A 21,138-nucleotide genomic window follows, 5' to 3' on the forward strand; every position below is an offset into this window, starting at 1 on the left:
CAAGGAAACTAAGAGAATAGAATGGAATCCTTACAGCTGGCATTGTGTTCGGAAGTATCGTCGGGCAGCGGAAGTATAGGGAGGATGTCCAGAGTAAAGAGGAAATGGTTTGAGCCAGGAAACAGGACATTTTGAAATGCCGAGAGAAGAGACTGAACAAGGGGAGAAAAAGATAAAATCATAGTAAGAAGAAAAAATTCAGTTTGGCAGGGACGAGAAGTGGCATTTGACAGGAGGGTTAGGCATAAGCTTATTGATAGTTACATAGGTGATTCTGACAGGGTTAGTGTTGAAGTCTGCATTAAATTCTGCCCAATATATAAAGTTAATGAGGGCATGGGTGGGAAAGGTATGTTGAAGGGAACCGACTGTAATTCTCAATCTCTGATCTTAGTATGACTGTCTATCTTGCGAATGTAGTTGTATCTGATTGTTATCAATGCATTATGAGAAGAGTTCCTTCTGATTAGACTAGCTGGTGGTTTTTCTCACCCAGTTTTGACAAGTAGGCCCTGTAGACCCAATAAAAACAGGAGGATAGCAGCAGCAATATGCCAGGACATGTTTGCAGTGATTGATATCACAAGCTCACAAAAGACTATTGCTTTCAATGATTGCAATTCTGCTGTGGACTTGGACCTCAACAGCACCTTAGGTTAAAAGGCATTCATCTGTCATTCTTTTCAGTGGCTTACAACTGCTTGCCTAAAATCCTGGTTTACTTTTCTTTACACTGCTGTTTTTTAAAAAAAAATATTTAGGATGTGGACAATAATATGTAGAAAAGCTACCACAAAATACTTAAACAGGGTGATGCTTTACTTTGTGCAGAAGTTTAAAATAAATGATAGCAAGTTAGCTGCTAACACTGGGAGAAATGTGAAATGGCTAGTAATTGACTAACACCAATTTTACACAATTGCATAATGTCAAAGTTATCCCCTGCTTGTCCACATCAGTAACTTAGACTACAACATGCTGACTGAACAGAAGTACAGATAATAAGATGTTTGTATATAGTCTGAATCTAAAAAGTACTATAGCCTATATTGGCACAACATAAAACACAACAATTGTAGTGCGTCTGGGAAAATTAAGCAGTGAATTTCACAGCTAATCTTGGAGGAACCTGTTGGGCAAAGTTCACAACACAGAATCAGATAAGTTAATCGTTGTTTTAAGTCTGTCCAATAGAAAGGCTGCAGTAGTGAGTACAGTGGATTCTTTCTTGATTACATGTTTTTGGAGATAAGCCTCTTGATTAAACTTAAAATATAAGCCATAACTATTAATTTAACCTGGTGCAGTGTTTTGTAGAGGAATAAGACGGTGTTATTTTCTGGGTCTGTAGATTGTGAAGAAGCAAAAATGGCCTTTGCAGTGTTATGTACTTCTTGTCAGATGTGGGAGTTTAAAGAAAGTTTAAGGGTTACTGGGGATTATATCTGCCATAAATGCTGTTGGATGCGAATCTCATCAGATCGAATGGATCAGTTGGAGAGACAATTAGAAGCAATGAGGAATTTGCAATAGCAACAGTATGTGATGGATGGCAGTTGTAGGAAGGGGGGAAAGTCTCAGATACAGTCACATAGGAAGGGTAAGAGAGGTAGGCACCTAGGGCAGGAGTCTTTTGTGGATATACCCATTTCAAACAAGTATGTTGTTTTGGAAAATGTAGGGGGTGATGGATTCTCAGGGGAACGTAGCACGAACAGCCAAGTTTCTGGTATTGAGACTGGCTCTAATGCAACGAGGGGTACGTCGGCTTCCAAGAGATCAACTGTGTGAGGGAATTCTGTAGTCCGAAGAACAGACAGACGTTTCTGTGGCCAGCAGGGAAAAAGCAGAATGCTGTGTTGTTTACCTAGTGCCAGGATCAAGGATGTCTCAGAGAGAATGCAGAATGTTCTCACAGGGTAGAGGGGTCAGCAAGAGGTCATTGTCCACATTGGAACCAACAATATAGGAAGGGAAAAGGTTGAGTTAGGCAGAAATTTAAAAAGGAGATCCTCAAGGGTAGTAATATCTGGATTACTCCCAGTGCTACAAGCTAGTGAGGGCAGGAATAGGAGGATTGAGCAGATGAATGCATGGCTGAGGAGCTGGTGTATGGGAGAAGAATTCACATTTTTGGATCATTGGAATCTCTTTTGGGGAAGAAGTGACCTGTACAAGAAGGACGGATTGCACCTAAATTGGAAGGGGACCAATATACTGGCAGGGAAATTTGCTAGAACTGCTTGGGAGGATTTAAACTAGTTAGGTGGTGGGGTGGGGGGGGGGGGGGGGGGGACCCAGGGAGATAGTGAGGAAAGAGATCATCAATCTGAGACTGGTACAGTTAAGAACAATGCAAGGGGCCTAACAGGGAAGGCAGATGAACTCAGAGCATGGTTAGGAACATGGGACTGGGCTATCATAGCAATTACAGAAACATGGCTCAGGGATGGGCAGGACTGACAACTTAATGTTTCAGGATACAAATGCCACTGGAAGGATAGAAAGGGAGGCAAGAGAGGAGGGGGAGTGGCATTTTTGATAAGGGATAGCATTACAGCTGTGCTGAGGGAGGATATTCCCGGAAATACATCCAGGGAAGTTATTTGGTTGGAACTGAGAAATAAGAAAGAGATGATCACCTTATTGGGATTGTATTATAGACTCCCCAATAGTCAGAGGGAAATTGAGAAACAAACTTGTAAGGAGATCTCAGCTATCTGTAAGAATAATAGGGTAGTTATGGTAGGGGATTTTAACTTTCCAACCATCGACTGGGACTGCCATAGTGTTAAAGGTTCAGATGGAGAGGAATTTCGTAAGTGCCTACAAGACAATTTTCTGATTCAGTATGTGGATGTACCTACTAGAGAAGGTGCAAAACTTGACCTACACTTGGGAAATAAGGCAGGGCAGGTGACTGAGGTGTCAGTGGGGGAGCACTTTGGGGCCAGCGACCATAAATCTATTCGTTTTAAAATAGTGATGGAAAAGGATAGACCAGATCTAAAAGTTGAAGTTCTAAATTGCAGAAAGGCCAATTTTGATGGTATTAGACAAGAACTTTTGAAAGCTGATTGGGGGTAGATGTAAAGGGACAGCTGGAAAATGGGAAGCCTTCAGAAATGAGATAACGTGAATCCAGAGAAAGTATATTTCTGTCAGGGTGAAAGGAAAGGCTGATAGGTATAGGGAATGCTGGATGGCTAAAGAAATTGACGGTTTGGTTAAGAAAAAGAAGGAAGCATATGTCAGGTATAGACAGGATAGATCGAGTGAATCCTTAGAAGAGTATAAAGGAAGTAGGAGTATACTTAAGAGGGAAATCAGGAGGGTAAAAAGGGGACATGGGATAGCTTTGACAAATAGAATTAAGGCGAATCCAAAGGGTATTTACAAATATATTAAGGACAAAAGGATAACTAGGGAGAGAATAAGGCCCCTCAAGATCAGCAAGGCGGCCTTTGTGTGAAGCCACAGAAAATGGGGGAGATGCTAAATGAATATTTTGCATCAGTATTTACTGTGGAAAAGGATATGGAAGATATGGACTGTAGGGAAATAGTTGGTGACACCTTGCAAAATGTCCAGATTACAGAGGAGGAAGTGCTGGATGTCTTGAAATGGGTAAAGGTGGATAAATCCCCAGGACCTGATCAGGTGTACCCGAGAACTCTGTGGGAAGCCAGAGAAGTGATTGCTGGGCCTCTTTCTGAGATATATATATCATCGATAGTCACAGGTGAGGTGCCAGAAGACTGGAGGTTGGCAAACGTTGTACCACTGTTTAAGAAGGGCTGTAAAGACAAGACAGAGAACTGTAGACCGGTGAGCCTGACCTCCGTGGTGGGCAAGTTGTTGGAGGGAATCCTGAGGGTCAGGATGTATGTGTATTTGGAAAAGCAAGGACTAATTAGGGATAGTCAACATGGCTTTGTGCGTGGGAAATCATGTCTCACAAACTTGATTGAGTGTTTTGAAGAAGTAACAAAGAGGATTGATGTGATCTATACGGACTTCAGTAAGGCGTTCGACAAGGTTCCCCATGGGAGACTGATTAGCAAGATTAGATCTCATAGAATACAGGGAGAACTAGCCATCTGGATACAGAACTGGCTCAAAGGTAGAACACAGAAGGTGGTGGTGGAGGGTTGTTTTTCAGACTGGAGGCCTGTGACCAGTGGAGTGCCACAAGAATCGGTGCTGGCTCATAGAGTCATAGAGTCATACAGCATGGAAGCAGACCCTTCGGTCCAACCCGTCCATGCCGACCAGATATTCCAACCCAATCTAGACCCACCTGCCAGCACCCGGCCCATATCCCTCCAAACCCTTCCTATTCATATACCCATCCAAATGCCTCTTAAATGTTGCAATTGTACCAGCCTCCATCACTTCCTCTGGCAGCTCATTACATACGTGTACCATTCTCTTACGTGTTGCCCCTTAGGTCTCTTTTATATCTTTCCCCTCTCACCCTAAACATATGCCCTCTATTTCTGGACTCTCCGACCCCAGGGAAAAGACTTTGCCTCTTTATCCTATCCATGCCCGTCATAATTTTGTAAGCCTCTATAAGGTCACCCCTCAGCCCCTGACGCTCCGGGGAAAACAGCCCCAGCCTGTTCAGCCTCTCCCTGTAGCTCAGATCCTCCAACCATGGCAACATCCTTGTAAATCTTTTCTGAACCCTTTCAAGTTTCACAACATCTTTCCGATAGGAAGGAGACCAGAATTGCACGCAACATTCCAACAGTGGCCTAACCAATGTCCTGTACAGCCGCAACATGACCTCCCAACTCCTGTACTCAATACTCTGACCAACAAAGGAAAGGATACCAAACACCACCTTCACTATCCTATCTACCTGCGACTCCACTTTCAAGGAGCTATGAACCTGCACTCCAAGGTCTCTTTGTTCAGCAACACTTCCTAGGACAATGCCATTAAGTGTATAAGTCCTGCTAAAATCTTCTTTTTGTCATTTACAAAAATGATTTGGATGCAAGCATAAGAGGTACAGTTAGTAAGTTTGCAGATAATACCAAAATTGGAGGTGTAGTGGACAGTGAAGTGGGTTACCTCAGATTACAACAGGATCTGGACCAGATGTGCCAATGGGCTGAGAAGTGGCAGATGGAGTTTAATTCAGATAAATGCGAGGTGCTGCATTTTGGGAAAGCAAATCTTAGCAGGACTTATACACTTAATGGTAAGGTCCTAGGGAGTGTTGCTGAACAAAGAGACCTTGGAGTGCAGGTTCATACCTCCTTGAAAGTGGAGTCGCAGGTAGATAGGATAGTGAAGAAGGCGCTTGGTATGCTTTCCTTTATTGGTCAGAGTACTGAGTACAGGAGTTGGGAGGTCATGTTGCGGCTGTATAGGACATTGGTTAGGCCACTGTTGGAATATTGCATGCAATTCTGGTCTCCTTCTTATTGGAAAGATGTTGTGAAACTTGAAAGGGTTCAGAAATGATTTACAAGGGTGTTGCCAGGGTTGGAGGATTTGAGCTATAGGGAGAGGCTGAACAGTCTGGAGCTGTTTTCCCTGGAGCGTCGGAGGCTGAGGGGTGACCTTATAGAGGTTTACAAAATTATGAGGGACATGGATAGGATAAATAGGCAAAGTCTTTTCCCTGGGATCAGGGAGTCCAGAACTAGAGGGCATAGGTTTAGGGTGAGAGGGGAAAGATATAAAAGAGACCTACGGGGCAACTTTTTCACGCAGAGGGTGGTGCGTGTATGGAATGAGCTGCCAGAGGAAGTGATGGAGGCTGGTACAATTGCAACATTTAAGAGGCATTTGGTTGGGTATATTAATAGGAAGGGTTTAGAGGGATATGGGCTGGGTGCTGGCAGGTGGGACTAGATTGGGTTGGGATATCTGGTCGACATGGACGGGTTGGACTGAAGGGTCTGTTTCCATGCTGTACATCTCTGCATTGGAATTTTGCGTCAGTTATCAATTAGAATTATATCAGCAATAAATCAGGACTAATTACATTGGAAATATAAACAAAAACACACAACACCAAGTTACAGTCCAACAGACTTATTTGAAAGTACAAGCTTCTGAGCGCTGTTCTTTTGTCAGGTAACTAGTGAGGCAGAATCAGAGGACACAGATTTTATAGTAAAAGATCAAACCATCATACAACTGATGTGATGTATTGAACATACCTAGGTTTGCTGTTAAGTCTTTAATCACATAGAATGGGGATCTAGGTTTCGATTGAAATATGTAAATCCCAGAATGTCTTTCAAGTCAAAGCCCCGAGATAACTTAAGGTTTTATCAATATCTTTAAAAAAAGCGACATCTCAGCTCAGACAATGCAGTAAATGTGTGAGGTTACAATCTGTCTGTATCCCCACCTGCACTCAGACTAGTTCTATTTCCAAAACAGCAATTTATAAAATGTCAGATTGACTGCCTAAAAATTGTGCATTTTTTGAACAAAATGGAATGTATCTGCAAACACAAATCTGCAAATTCACCACATATATTTATGTGTGTTTGTGTGTGTGTTTGTGTGTGTGTGTGTGTGCGAGCGCGGGTGGGAGAGACGGTGTGAGTGCGTATGTGTGACCATGTGTGCGTGCTTGATAGAGTGCGAGCACAAGTGTGGTGGAGTGTGTGTGCATGTATGTGTATAGTGGGGTCACCTATTGTGTGACATGAGCCCAAGGTCCCGATGTGGCCATCCTCATGGGTACTGAACTTGGCTATCAGCCTCTGTTTGGTAACTCTGTGTTGTTATGTATCCCAAAGTCCGCTTTGGAGGACAGTCACTTGAAGCTGAATGTCCCTGACCATTGAAGTGGTCCCCCACTGAGAGGGAGCATCCATGTCTGGCGAATGTTCCACAGTGTCTATTCATCCATTGTCATAGCGTCTGCATGGTTTCGCCAATATATGATTCCTCTATACCATGCCTCAGCACCTCACTCCTCTGCAAGCCTTCAGATAACTTCATGTTGCTACACTTATGAAGGACACCTCATAAGGACAGGCTCCGATTCTCAACTCATTAATTGCCAGTTCCGCCATGCCACAGCGAGAAACTGTAATGACGTACTTGGGAGACAGACACAGGATATGACTAATGGGTACCATTTCTCATCCAGTACTTCCCAGAAGCAGACACACTACGCCATATTCTTCATGTTGGCGAGACCATGCAGATGTTATGACAATGGATGAATGAACACTGCGCAACAATCACCAGGCTGGGATGTTCCCTCCCATTGGGGGATCACTTCAGTGATCAATGACATTTGGCCTCGGATCTTCAGGTGAATGTTCTCCAAGGCAAACTTCGGGAAATGCAACAACGAAGAGTTGCTGAGCAGAGGCTGATAGCCAAGTTTGGTACCCATGAGAACAGCCTCAACTTGGATCTTGGGTTCATGTCACACTACAGGTGACCCCACCACACCATACACTCACACACCTTCTCACATGCGTGTGTGAACACACACACACTCTCTGTCTCTCCTACAAACACATACACAATCTCTGTTTCTCTCTCTCCCCGCATCCCACCCCCACCCCACACACTTGCATATTACCTCTCTTTCTCACGCACACATTTATAAAACTATGGGGTGAATTTGCATTTGCAGATACATTCTGTTTTGTTCAAAAAGCACACCATCTATAGGCAGCCAATCAATGTGACATTTTATAAATTCCTACTTTGGAAATAGAATCAGTTTGACTCCAGGTTGGGATACAGACAGACTCTAACCTTACATCTTTAATGCACTGTCTGAGCAGAGATGTCACTTCTTTTTAGATATTGATAAAACCTTAAGTTATCTCATGGCTGTGACTTGAAAGAATCTTTGAGAAAGGCACAAAGAGGGCGATAACGGGGCAACTTGGAGCCCCAGCTCTGCCTGCTTTTTGCACCTTCTTCAACAGCGCCTCCAGTGAGCACCTTTGACTGGCAGTGAGTTGCACTGCATCTCCAGCTCCTCGTATCTCGTGTCCATGGACTGACCAAACCCAGAGAGCCCACCTCAGTGAGACAACCCGAAGACCAGAACCAGCCCAGGATGAGACGGGAAGGTCAAATGAATGAGTGCAGATCCTGAAACCTTCACATCAATGACAAACTTACTAATCCACCCTTCCACTTCCTCACCCAAGTCATTTATAAAAATCACAAAGAGCCGAGGTCCCAGAACCAATCCCTGTGGAACACCACTGGTCACCGAGCTCCAGACTGAATACTTTCCATCTACTACCACCCACTGACTTCTATGTGCCAGCCAATTCTGTAACCAGACAGCCAGATTTCCCTGTATCCCATGCCACCTTACTTTATGAATGACCCTACCATGGGGAACCTTAACAAATGTCTTGCTAAAATCCATGTACACCACAATCCACTGTTCTACCAGCATCAGCATGTTTTATCACATCCACAAAGAATTCAGTAAGGTTTTTGAGGCCTGAGCTGCCCCTCACAAAGCCGTGCTGACTATCTCTAATCAAACTATGGTTTTCCAAGTAATCGTAAATCCTGTCTCTCAGAATCCTCTCCAATACTTTACCCATCACAGAGGTGAGACTGACTGGTGTGTAATTCCCAGGATTATCTGTATTTCCTTTCTCGAACAAGGGAATAACATTTGCCAACCTCCAATCACCTGGCACTCTTCCAGTGGACAGTGAGGATGCAAAGATCATCGCCAAAGGCGCAGCAATCTCTTCTCTCACTTCCTGTACTAACCTATATGGTATATCCTGTCTGGTCCAGGGTACATATCTCTCCTTATGATTTTCAAAATTGTCAACAGATCTTCCTTCTTAATATCAACCTGTTCACGCATATCATTCTGTTTCACGCTGTCCTCAGAAATGTCAAGGTCCTCTCAGTCATGAATACTGAAGCAAAGTATTCATTAAGGACCTCCCCTAACTCCTCTGACTCCAGGCACAAGTTCCCTCCACTATCCCTGGTCGGCCCTACCATCACTCTGGCCATCCTCTTGTTCCTCACATAAGTGTAGAATGCGATGGGTTTTCCTTAATCCTACAAACTAAAGCTTTTTCATGCCCCCCTTCTTGGTCTCCTAAGTCCACTCTTTAGTTCCTTCCTGGCTACCTTGTAACCCTCTAGAGACCTCTCTAATCCTTGCATCCTCAACCTTAAGTAAGCTTCCTTCTTTCTCTTGATGAGACATTCCACATCCCTTGTTATCCAAGGTTCCTTTACCCTTCCTTGCATCAGTGGGAAAACCAGTCCAGCACTATCAGCAAGTGCTCCTAAACAACCTCCACATTTCTGTTGTGCATTTCCTTGAAAACATCTGTTCCCAATTTAAGTGCCCCAGTTCCTGCCTAATAGCATTGTAATTCCCTCTCCCCAAATTAGATACTTGCCCATACCATCTGTACCCATCCCTCTCCATCACTATAGTAAAGGTCAGGAAGTTGTGATCACTGTCACCGAAATGTTCTCTCACCGAGAGATCTAACACCTGGCCTGATTCGTTGCCAAGCACAAAATTCAATATGGCCTCCCCTCTAATCAACCTATCTACATATTGAGTCAGGAACCCTTCCTAGACACACCTGACAAAAACTGCTCCATCCAAACTATTTGAACTAAGGAGGTTCCAATCAATATCAATAAAGTCACTGTAACAACCCTGTTACTTCTGCATCTTTCCAAAATCTGCCTCCCAATCTGCTCCTCCATGTCTCTGTTGATATTGGGTGGTCTGCAGAAACTTCCCAAGAAAGTGACTTTCCTGTTTCTGACTTCCACCCATACTGACTCTGTAGACAAACCCTCCTTGATGACTTCCCTTTCTGTAGCTGTGATACTATCCCTGATTAGCAATGCCACTCCTCCACCTCTTTGCAGAATTCAGTTTGGTTTAAACTTGGCTTCCATATTTCAATGTTTTTATCCAAGCTCATGAAAAAGAAGATTTCTGTAACAGTCCTAGAGTCAGTTGGACATTGTGCACAGTGCTAAAATGAAAGCATCATCAGTGTATTTAACTCAGGGATCAATAAAGAAGAGTATGTTTAAGGTTGGCACCTTGAGTATTGTCCCCAGTCTTGGTCACTACAATTTAGGAAGAATGTGAAGAAATTAGCAAGAAGATTATGAGAAGGGCTTTGGACATGAAGAGCGTAAGCTACTTAGGTAGATTGGAGAAGCTGGGATTGTTCTCATTGGACAAGAAAAGGTTGAGAAGAAATATTACACATGTATTCAAAGCCATAAGGGGACAAGACAGAGCAGACAGAGAGAAAATGTTTCCTATTGAAAGGATTGAAGGATTCAAAAGAGAGGGGACAGAGTTAACGTAACTAGTGAAAGAAACAATGAAAAGATGAGCAAAAACTTTTAAACTCAGCAAGAGGTTCAGATCTGCAATGAACTGCTTGGGTTTTGAATGGCTGGGTGATTGGATGCATTTGTAAGGAAGTTGAATCATTATCTAAAGAGAGAAATTTATGGGGTTACAGGGAAAAGGTAAGTGAGTAATGTAAGGTAAATTGCTGGCTCGAAAGGCCAGCGCAGACTGAATGGGACAAATAACCCCCTTCTATCCTGTAATAATATCAAAATGGAATGAGTCAGGGCTAATGACACAAAGTAAGTGTCAAATTGGTGAATGCTGTCAGTCCACAAAGTTGTATGTAACTCACCCATTGACTGGATAAAATTTTCCTGAGTGTGAAATTTAGTGCTGCCCGTAGATATCCATTTATGTTATTGCACACACCAGCACATACCACATAAATGTGGTACTCCAGTGCTCAGTGTGTAAAAGGAGAATAAAGTAAATATCCCTTTTGGCAACGCTTGTATTTGTAGATTTCATTTTTTGAAATAGTTGACCTCTGTATTTCAACTTGGCTTGTGATCATGGTTGGGAAGATGAAATTCTAGCAGTGGGGGAAAACAAGGCAATTTCATTGGTTTTTAAACATCTTGACAAAGCAGATCATCACCAGAGTGGTTTGTGGCAATTTAAATGGATCTGGGTATTATTTAAAGGTGAAAGTGAGGTCTGCAGATGCTGGAGATCAGAGCTGAAAATGTGTTGCTGGAAAAGCGCAGCAGGTCAGGCAGCATCCAGGGAACAGGAGAATCGACGTTTTGGGCATAAGCCCTACTTCAGGAATTCCTGAAGAAGGGCTTATGCCCGAAACATCGATTCTCCTGTTCCCTGGATGCTGCCTGACCTGCGCTTTTCCAGCAACACATTTTCAGCTATTATTTAAAGGTTCAAGAGGTGAAATTGGTCTTCACGAATTCGGTGAAGTGCACACACAGTGTATTGTCAACTCAGTTTATACCATGAATGAGAAAGGTTTGGAGGGATGTGAGCCAGGAGCAGGCAGTTGGGATTAGTTTAGTTTGGGACTACGTTCAGCATGTACTGATTGGACTGAAGGGTCTGTTTCCATGCTGTATGACTCTATAACTCCGTTATCTTTCTCATAGAAGTCTGTTTCCGTATTGCTGATTCAACTTGGAGTTAATTTTGTACATTCAAAAATAAGTACCACATTTTCTGTGAAAGTTTGATTGCATATTGTAAAATAATTTGGAGTGAGATTCAGCTTTAGATATTCAAACGTAGTAACATTCTATTTGTTACTTTATTAACTCTAATACTTTTAAATCATATCATATCATATATATATATACAGTGCTTCTGTCACTAAGAAATATCTTTCTGCTTAGAATGAAGAGTTTAACAGTTAATTCCTATTTAAGCAACTGTCAGTTAGATAATTGGGTACCAAAATCTCTGAGCATGACCATTTTTTCTTTCAAACTGCACATGACTTTTGTAAAAGTGGGAACTAGTTAGCTCAAAAGGTCAATTAGTAAATCGTCTTTGCACTGTGGGAGCCAGACATGCAGACCAGTTAACGACATGTGTTCGATCTGCAGTTTATGCTGAAGCAATGAGCAAGACAATAGCCTGCAGGTGTCCTTAAGTTAAAGAGAGAGAAAATCAGCCACACATCAAGGCTCGTGATTACTTTTCCGTGACTATACCTTGTTTAGCATGCCTAATAGATTCCTAAAAATCAGCGTGCTAAACACAAATTGCTTTTCTGTAAGAAAGCATGTAATAACTGAGTTACATTTCTGATCTCTAATGTTTGTATTAAAAATCTACAGTTTCAGCTGCCTTGACAGAAGAACCTTTCTGTTCTGAAGAAGGGTCATTACCAGACTCAAAACTCTTTCTCTCTCCATAGATGCTGCTGAGTTTCTCCAGTATTCTCTGTGATTGTTTCAGATTTCCAGCATCCACAGTTACTTACCTTTATTTGTGAAGAGGGTATCATTTGGTTTTAACGCCACCATGTTTGACTAGCCTGCCTGTTCTCACTGTCCACATCCACATGTGGGACTTGATTCCATGCTCCTCTACTGACAGATGTGATGTTGTTATATCTAGTGGGTGTGGTCTGCCCAAGTCTCTGGGCCCACTGAGTAGTCAGCCCAAACCTTTATGTGGATGTTGCCAGGGTTGGAGGGATTGAGCTACAGGGAGAGGCTGAATAGGCTGGAGCTGTTTTCCATGGAGTGTCGGAGGCTGAGGGGTGACCTTATAGAAATTTATAAAATCATGAGGGCGTGGATATGGTGAATAGTCCAGGCCTTTGCTCCAGTGTAGGTGAGTCCAAAATTAGAAGATATATATTTAAGGTGAGAGAGGAAAGATTTAAAAGGGGACAAAGGGCAACTTTTTCATGCTGAGGGTAGTGCTTATGTGGATTGAACTGCCAGAGGAAGTGGTGGAGGAGGTACAATTCCAACAAGGCATCTGGATGGGTATACGAACAGGAAAGGTTTAGAGGGATATGGGCCAAGTGCTGGAAAATGGTGAGTTGGACTGAAGGGGCTGTTTCTGTGCTGCATATCGCTGTAAGCTCACACTGCTGCCACATAAAATCCAACGCCATTCAGCCCAGGGCACCTCTGCCAGCTCCGCAATCCCATTTCAATGCTTCTTTCACGGAATCCTGCAAAAGCTTTACCTTTTAAAGATATTTATTTCAAGGTTTGAAGACTGTTATTGAATCTCCTTTTCCCCGTCCTTCCAAATAGAGCATTCTAGATCATAACACCTCACTGTATAAAAGCAGTGTTCAGTTAGTGGAAACGAATGGGATAGTGAATAGTTGTGGGACTGTATCTCAGCACAATTCAGAGTCAGCACAATTACCCTGCAAAGTTGCATTTTGGAATTTCAGCCTGAAGAGTTATTCATGCAGAAAATTTCTCATATTAGGTTGACTTGGAATCTACATCAAAAGTGCAAATATTGCAGCTGATAGCTCTGAAGAGAGGTCACTGAACCCGAAATGTTAACTGTTTTCTGTCCACAGATGCTGCCAGACCTGCTGAGTTTATCCAGCAATTTCTGTTTTTGTTTCTGATTTCCAGCCCCCACAGTTCTTCAGTTCTTTTGCAGCTGATCCAATTGGTTAATGCAAAGGAACTTGATTTGAGTGCTTTTTCCCATCTGATTTAACATCCAGTCAGAAGCTGGTGTCAGCAAAACATCACCAGCAGTTCTTTGTGTTACAATAAAAATGGTGCAATCTTATTTGCATATAATGAGCGAAATTGTACCAAAACCTCTCAGCATTTATCTATAGAAGACCAAACATGAGAAAATGTTATTTCCTGAGCAGCTCCAGAAGTAGGTAAAGATTGTTAAAAAGCAAAATGATTACTTGACCTTTCCAACTGCTTTCCAAAGACCTTTTTAAATTGAATTCTGTCATCCATTATCTACTTTCCTCCAATTTATTCTGCTTTGTGTAAGACATGGTTTTGAGGAAAATCTGGTCAAATATATCTTTTCTATTATTTTCTTCCTCAGGTACTTCCACGGCAAACCTGTGGCCTTTTCACCCATACCATATTCTACAAGGAGTACCCTGGAGGCCCCAGAGAACTGGACAAGAGCATCAGAGGAGGAGAACTTTTTCTCACTGTTCTTCTCAATCCAGTAAGTTTTCATATTATCTGTCATAGCAAAGAGAACCTTGGTTTTCCCTCAAAATTGCCTGCAACCCTCAATGCTCACCTTTCTCAAGTTTCTCTTCTGTTCGTCCTCACCATCAAAACTTAGCTTCTCCATGAGTTTGCCTCTCAAAATGATACCAGTTAGAAAGCAGATCAAATGGTGTTCCTTTCTGTCTCCAACACCAGCAGATATTGCAAAACCTTTCCTCTCCTGAGGTACTGCTCACTATAACCACCACCGCAGCCACGTCTCTCTCTCATTTTCAAATATTCCAAATCAAATGCCATTCCTCGAGGAGAAAAACAGTCTGGAAGTCCCTGACCTTGAATAACATTGCCCGAGCTCCACCTTTCACTTCCTTTCCTCTTGCTTGCAAATTGCATTGCTATATTTCTCCATTCAGGTTACCAGCCTTGCCACAGCATTAAAGTAATTATAGAAACAGACAACATAAGAAGGGGAAAAATCAGTTACTCTTACCTCTTTGACATATCCAATTAGTTCTGCTTTTCCCATAGAGCCATACAGCATTTTGCATCCATTCATGGGTTGTGGGCTTCATTGGCTGGGTCAACGTTTATTGTCCAAATGTGGTTAGCCTTGAGAAGATGGTGATGAGCTGCATTCTTGAATCATTGCCCTCCATTTGCTGTAGGGTCAACCCACAATGCAGTTAGAGATTGAGACATTAGGTTTGACCCGGTGAAGGAACGGCGATATGTTTTCAAGTCAGGATAATGAGTAGCTCAGAAGGGAACTTGCAGGTGGTGGTGTTCCCATGTATCTGTTGTCGTTCTCCATCTAGATGGTAGTAGGCATGGATTTGGAGGGTGCTGTTGAATTTCTGCCTGCAACTTGTAGATGCTACACACTGCTCCTGAGCATCATTGATGGACAGAGTGAATGCTTGTCGGCTTCTTTGTCCTCGATAGTGTCAAGCTTCTTGACAGTTATTGGAGCTGCACCCATCCAGGCAAGTGGAGAGTATTCCATCAAACTTCTGACTTCTGCCTTGTAGATGGTAGACAGGCTTTTGGAATCAGCAAGGGAGTTACTCTCCACAGAATTTTTAGCCTCTAACCTGCTCTCACAGCCAAAGTATTTATAGCATTGTAGAGACCAACATTACAGGAAAATAGCCTTCAGCCCAACCAGTCTCTGCCAATCAGCAACAATGACCTGGCTATTGTAATCCCACTTTCCAGTACACAGCCAATGGCATCACAAGTGTCCATCAAAAAACCTCTTAAATATGATGAGGGTTTTTGTCTTTACCACCCTTACTGGCACTGCATTCCAGCTTGCCACCATCCTCTGGGTGAAAAAAAAGTTTCTTCACACACCTTCTTAACATCCTGTCCCTTACCTTCCTTATGCCCCTGTTCATTCATTTCCACAGCAATGGAAAAGCTTTCTGCACTCTCTAAGCCTCTCGTAATTCCTTTATATGGTTAGTTCAGTTCAGTTTCTAATTAATAGTACCCCCAGGATGTTGATACTGGGCGATTCACCAGTGATCATGCCATTGAAGTCAAGGAGCAATGGTTAGATTGCATCTTATTGGAGATGGCCTTGCCTGGCATTTGTATAGCTCAAATGTTACTGTCACTTATCAGACTAAGTCTGGACATGGTCCAGATCTCACTGCATTTGAACATTGACTGCTCCAGCATCTGAGGAGTCATGAATGGTGCTCAACATTGTGCAATCATCGGCGAACATCCCACTTTTGACCTTATGATAAAAGGAAGGTCATTGAAGCAGATGAAGATGGTTAGGCCGAGGACACTATCCTCAGCAACTCCTTCAGAGACTCCTTGAGTTGAAATGGCTGACCTCCAAAAACCACAACCAACTTCTTATGTGCCAGGTATAAATCAAACAAATGGAGAGTTTGCTCCCTGTTACCCATTGATTCCAGTTTTGCTAGGGCTCCTTGATGCCACACTAAGTCGAATGCCACCTTGATGTCAGGAGCTGTGACTCTCACCCCACCTCTGGAATTCAGTTCTTTTGTCCCTGCTTGAACCAAGGCTGTAATAAGGTCAGGAGCTGAGTGGCCCTGGTGGAACCCATACTGGATGTCACTGAGCAGGTTATGGCTGTGCAGGTGCTGTTTGATAGCACCATTGATAATACCGTCCGTCACTTTACTGATTATCAAGAGTAAACTGATGGGACAGTAATGGCTGCATTGGATTTGTCCTGTGTTTTTGTGTACAGGACATACCTGGGCAATTTTCCACATTGTTGGGTTGCTGCCGACTGTAACTGTACTGGAAGAGCAAGAGGAACAGCAAGTTCTGGAGCAGACATCTTTAACATCTCTATGACTTTATGACTCTATGACTGTTATCAGGCTCCTAGCCTACGTAGTATCCAGCCTTCAGCCGGTTCTTGATATCACATGATGTAAATGAAATTGGCTGAAAACTGGCATTGTGATGTTGGGGAACCACTGGGAGGTGCCGAGATAGAACATCTGCTCAGCACTTTTGGCTGAAGATTATTACAAATGCTTCAGCCTTGCCTTTTGTACTGATGCGTTGGGTTCTTCCATCATTAAGAATGGAGATATTTATGGAATTTCCTCCTCCAGTGAGTTGTTTAGGTATCCTCATTCATGACTGGGTGGTGACAAGACTGCAGAGCTCAGATCTGACCAAGTAGTTTGGAGTCACTTAGCCCTGTCTTTCATTTGCTAGTATGCTGTTTGGAATTCCTGTTTGGTAGCTTCACCAGCTTGACATCTCAATTTTAGGCATGCCTGATGCTGCTCCTGGCATAGCCTCTTGCACTCTTCACTGAACCAGGCATCATGGTAAAGGTGGAGTGGGGGACAGGCACCAGGCCTTGAGATGGTAGATTGTTATGGCGTATGATTCTACTGCTGCTGACGGCTCATTATTGCTCATGATATACCATCTTAAGTTGGTAGATATGTTCCAAATGTATTTCATGGAGCACAGTGATAATACCACACAATGGATGGCGTCTCCACAAATACTCCCGCTGATGCTGTCATGGGCATATGCAGTGTTACAGGCAGGTTGGTGAGAATGAGGTGATGTATGTTTCTAGCAATATGTACTTTTAGAACTCCAGCTTGGTCAGTTGTGCTACTGCTGAGTCATAATTAACAATGACACCCTCCAACCAATTGGCATTCTGTACAGTCAATGATTCTTCCAAGGGAGATCAGGTTGAAGCAGTGCTCTTTCATCAGCCCAGTCTTTTGAGGGGGTGTGGTTGAGGTGCCTGGTGATCAGCCACTGTTTCCTTGCCCATGTTCAACCTGCTATGGTGAGACAATGCACAAAAGAACATCACATTGTACTGGATGAGAAAAGTATTCACAGGTTGACGTGTGGACTCTGATCGATAGGGGCCCTTCCATGGAGAATGCACCAGCCACATGATGAGTGGCAATTAATCACCAAGTTTCTTTTAATGTAAACCATGCAGGATGGCTCCGGTCAAAACATTGCCCTGAGTAACAAATTAAAGAACGATTGTTATCTATTTTGTTAAGTTGAAATAAGTGCAAAGTGCTTCAGTGTTATTGCTGTCCACAAGTGGACTAGCCTTTGGGATCTATGGCCTACATGCCTAGCATCACAGCAATACTGAAATTCATATGCCACATTACTTATTTGTCATGATTTGGAGATGCCGGTGTTGTACTGGGGTGTACAAAGTTTAAAATCACACAACACCAGGTTATAGTCCAACAGGTTTATTTGGAAGCACTAGCTTTCAGAGTGCTGCTCCTTTACCAGGTAGTTGTGATTAATTTTTTTTAATTTATTGACAATTATTAATATTAATAATATTAATACAATTATGTTAATATAACTAATGATATACCTAATATCACTAAATGTTGTGAATCTCATTTTTTTGGACTGTCATAGACCTCTAGAATGGCCTGTCTGCTCTCAAAGCCCTCTCTGCATGCTTGCATTCCCACATTCAGTCTTCCAGCCTTCCTCCAGTTGTCCCTGTCTCTGCCCTCAGTCCCCTTTCAACATCCCCATCTCTTGTCTCTCATTCCCACCCTCTTTTCTTACCCTTTAAAGTGGCCTTTTCTGACATTCTGCCCTTTCATGAAGGCCTGAGCTCCACCTAGTGGCAGACATTGATCAATTCAGGTAGTTTTCCTTGCATTGACATATGTCTGTCACTAGGTGGCGTATGCTCAGTTAGAACTTCATCAAGTGAGTTTAATTATGGAGTCATAGAGATGTACAACACAGAAACAGACCCTCCGGTCCAACCCATCCATGCCGACCAGATATCCCAACCCAATCTAGTCCCACCTGCCAGCCCCTGGCCCATATCCCTCCAAACCCTTCCTATTCATATATCCATCCAGATGCCTTTTAAATGTTGTAATTGTCTCAGCCTCCACCACTTCCTCTGCCAGCTCATTCCATACATCCACTACTCTCTGCGTGAAAAAGTTGCCCCTTAGGTCTCTTTCATATCTTTCCCCTCTAACTCTAAACCTATGCCCTCTAGTTCTGGACTCCCCCACCCCAGGGAAAAGACCTTGGCTATTTATCCTATGCATGCCCTTCATGATTTTATAAACCTCTAGAAGGTAACCCTTCAGCCTCCGACGCTCCAGGAAAAACAGGCCCAGCCTATTCAACCTCTCCCTATAGCTCAAACCTCCAACCCTGGCAATATCCTTAAATCTTTTCTGAACCCCTTCAAGTTTCACAACGTCCTTCCAATAGGTAGGAGACCAGAATTGCACGCAATATTCCAAAAGTGGCCTAACCAATATCTTGTACAGCTGCAACATGACCTCCCAACTTTTCCATGTGGCTTCTCTTCCTGTCACTGCACCATCGTCTTTGGGGTTCCTCAAGGATATATCCTTGATGCCAATATTTTCTCATCCACAAACAGACCAGATGCCACATGAAAATATCACTTCAGGTTCCAGGTGAATGATGTGCAGACTGACTATACCTCTTCTGACACCACTCCTCTCTTTGCCCGGTCCTGGGTGAGCTGAAGTTTACTCCTGTTTGACAATGGGGAGATTAAAGCCATTGTATTGGACCACTTTGAGAGACTCCACCTCCCTCCTCAAATTCCAACTTGCTGAATGGCCACCAGCTTAGGTTGACCTGGAATGTTCACCTTCTCATCATCCTCTTTTTTGGTCCTATGCTGATCCCCTGACACCATCGCTCATTGCCCATCTTTAGTCCTGTTTCAGCCTGAAACTCTTATCCTTTCTTTTGTTACATCTAGACATGATAGTGATACTCTCTTGACTGGCCCCCACACCTTCCACTCTTCATTCAGCCGTCCAAACCTCTGATGCCTCTATATTTGCTTCATTCTTGTTCATGTATCGGCCCTTGTCCTCACTGACTTATTTTGGCTTCCTCATTCTCTGCTATCCCCCAACCAGGTATTATTGTCAATGTTTCAGAGACCGATATCTTCACTGCTTTCCTCCTTCAACCTCTACTGTGAGTAATTCTGACCTTGGTGACAGCCATCTCTATGTATCATTTTCTCACTTCTCTGAATTTAGAATCATAGAATCCCTACAGTGTGAAACAGGCCCTTTGGCCCAACACATCCCTCTGAATGATCCTCTGACCCAACACGTCCCTCTGAATGACCCTCTGAACAGTATCCAATCCAGATCCGTACCCCTATTATTCTACATTTACCCCTGACTAACACACTAAACCTACACATCACTGAACACTATGGGCAACTTAGCATGGCCAATTCACCTAACCTGCACATCTATAGACTGTGGGAGGAAATAGAAGCACTTGGAGGAAACCCACGCATACTTGAGGAGAATGTGCAAACTCCACACAGTCGCCCGAGGCTGGAATCGAACCCGGGTTCCTGATACTGTCAGGCAGCAGTGCTAACCACTGAGTCACCGTGCTGCCCAAATCTCTGAATTTACTGCCTTATTGTCCTTAATCATTCCTTCCATGTAAATTCTCCAGCCCATTTTTTTTACAGCCTTTCATTGCTCTTGACCCCAAGGTGAGTTTCTAATGATCTACTCATGCTGTCACAGAGGGGCTCTGCTTCCATCTCTATATCATTGCCTATCTCTGACCCACTCAACTCATATGCTGCTGAAACTTTCATCCATTCCTTTACTACAACAAAGCGTGCACATTCCTGGCTGGCTCCCATAAGCTTGCCAAACATTGCAGCTCATGTTTTAATTCACACTGTGTCCTGTTGACCATGCTCCGAGACTTGCTTTAGATTGAGGCACACTTCAATTTAAAGATTCTTATTTCTGTTTGCAAATGCCTGCTTGATCTCATTTAATCTCCTCCCACCCCACACCTTCTGAAGTTTTTGGATTTTTCAATTCTAGCCTCTTGCTAGGGCATTCATCTCCATGCCTTCACATTTCTGGAGCCCCTGATTCCTAACTCACTACCCCTCCCCCACCCCAGCCTCCTTTGAGATGCATCTTACAACCTTCCTCCTTGACAAAGTTTTTGATCATCTCTTACATCTGCTTATTTGGTTTTGTATCAAAATTTTGTTTGATAATGGTGCTCTAAAACATCTTGGAATGTTTTCCTCCGAGTGCACAATAAATGATTTTCTTGTTGCTTTCACCATTAATGGTTAGCTTACTGATATAACACAATCACCAGAAGTAGATATGGAAAAAATATCATACTGTAAGATACTTGGCAAGGTAAGAATGCTGAATTATCCACTGTGCTAGGTAAATAATTCCAACTTGCTTGGCACAAAATGTCTATCGGATTCACTGGTCGAGTGTGTCAAAACAATCAAGTGATCCAGCCATTCTATTATTGCATATCAAACAGGGACTACATTCAACCTACAATGAGCAATTGAAAGCCTAATCGCCTTTGTATATTCCAATGTCTTCACAAGTCAAACTATTGTAACATAATGTGATTTCTTAGTGAGACGGAGAAAAGGCTTCAGGTTGGGCACAGGACAATTATTGTGTTTTGTAGTGGTGTGATTGTATTGAGCAGCTATGCTGTGCTATTCAGTGGGAAAGAAGCTAAAAAAATGGGACCATTGTAACATCCGCAACTACAAGAGGGAGCTCC

General features: G+C 43.0%; 1 protein-coding gene across 13 annotated transcripts in view; it reads left to right on the top strand.

Moving 5' to 3' along the window:
- Positions 1-21,138, top strand: part of LOC122553234 (N-heparan sulfate sulfotransferase 4-like) — an 889,310-nt gene that overhangs the window by 768,578 nt on the left and 99,594 nt on the right. For all 13 annotated transcript variants that reach the window (XM_087985585.1, XM_087985673.1, XM_087985675.1 and 10 more), the window contains one exon: positions 13,889-14,017. In XM_087985585.1, coding sequence (XP_087841711.1) covers positions 13,889-14,017 — 129 coding nt within the window. The remainder of the gene's footprint in view (positions 1-13,888; positions 14,018-21,138) is intronic.

This window comes from Chiloscyllium plagiosum, unplaced genomic scaffold (assembly GCF_037043375.1).
Source record: "Chiloscyllium plagiosum isolate Xiang-an unplaced genomic scaffold, Cpla_swu_hap1 HiC_scaffold_1, whole genome shotgun sequence".
Lineage (NCBI taxonomy): Eukaryota > Metazoa > Chordata > Chondrichthyes > Orectolobiformes > Hemiscylliidae > Chiloscyllium > Chiloscyllium plagiosum.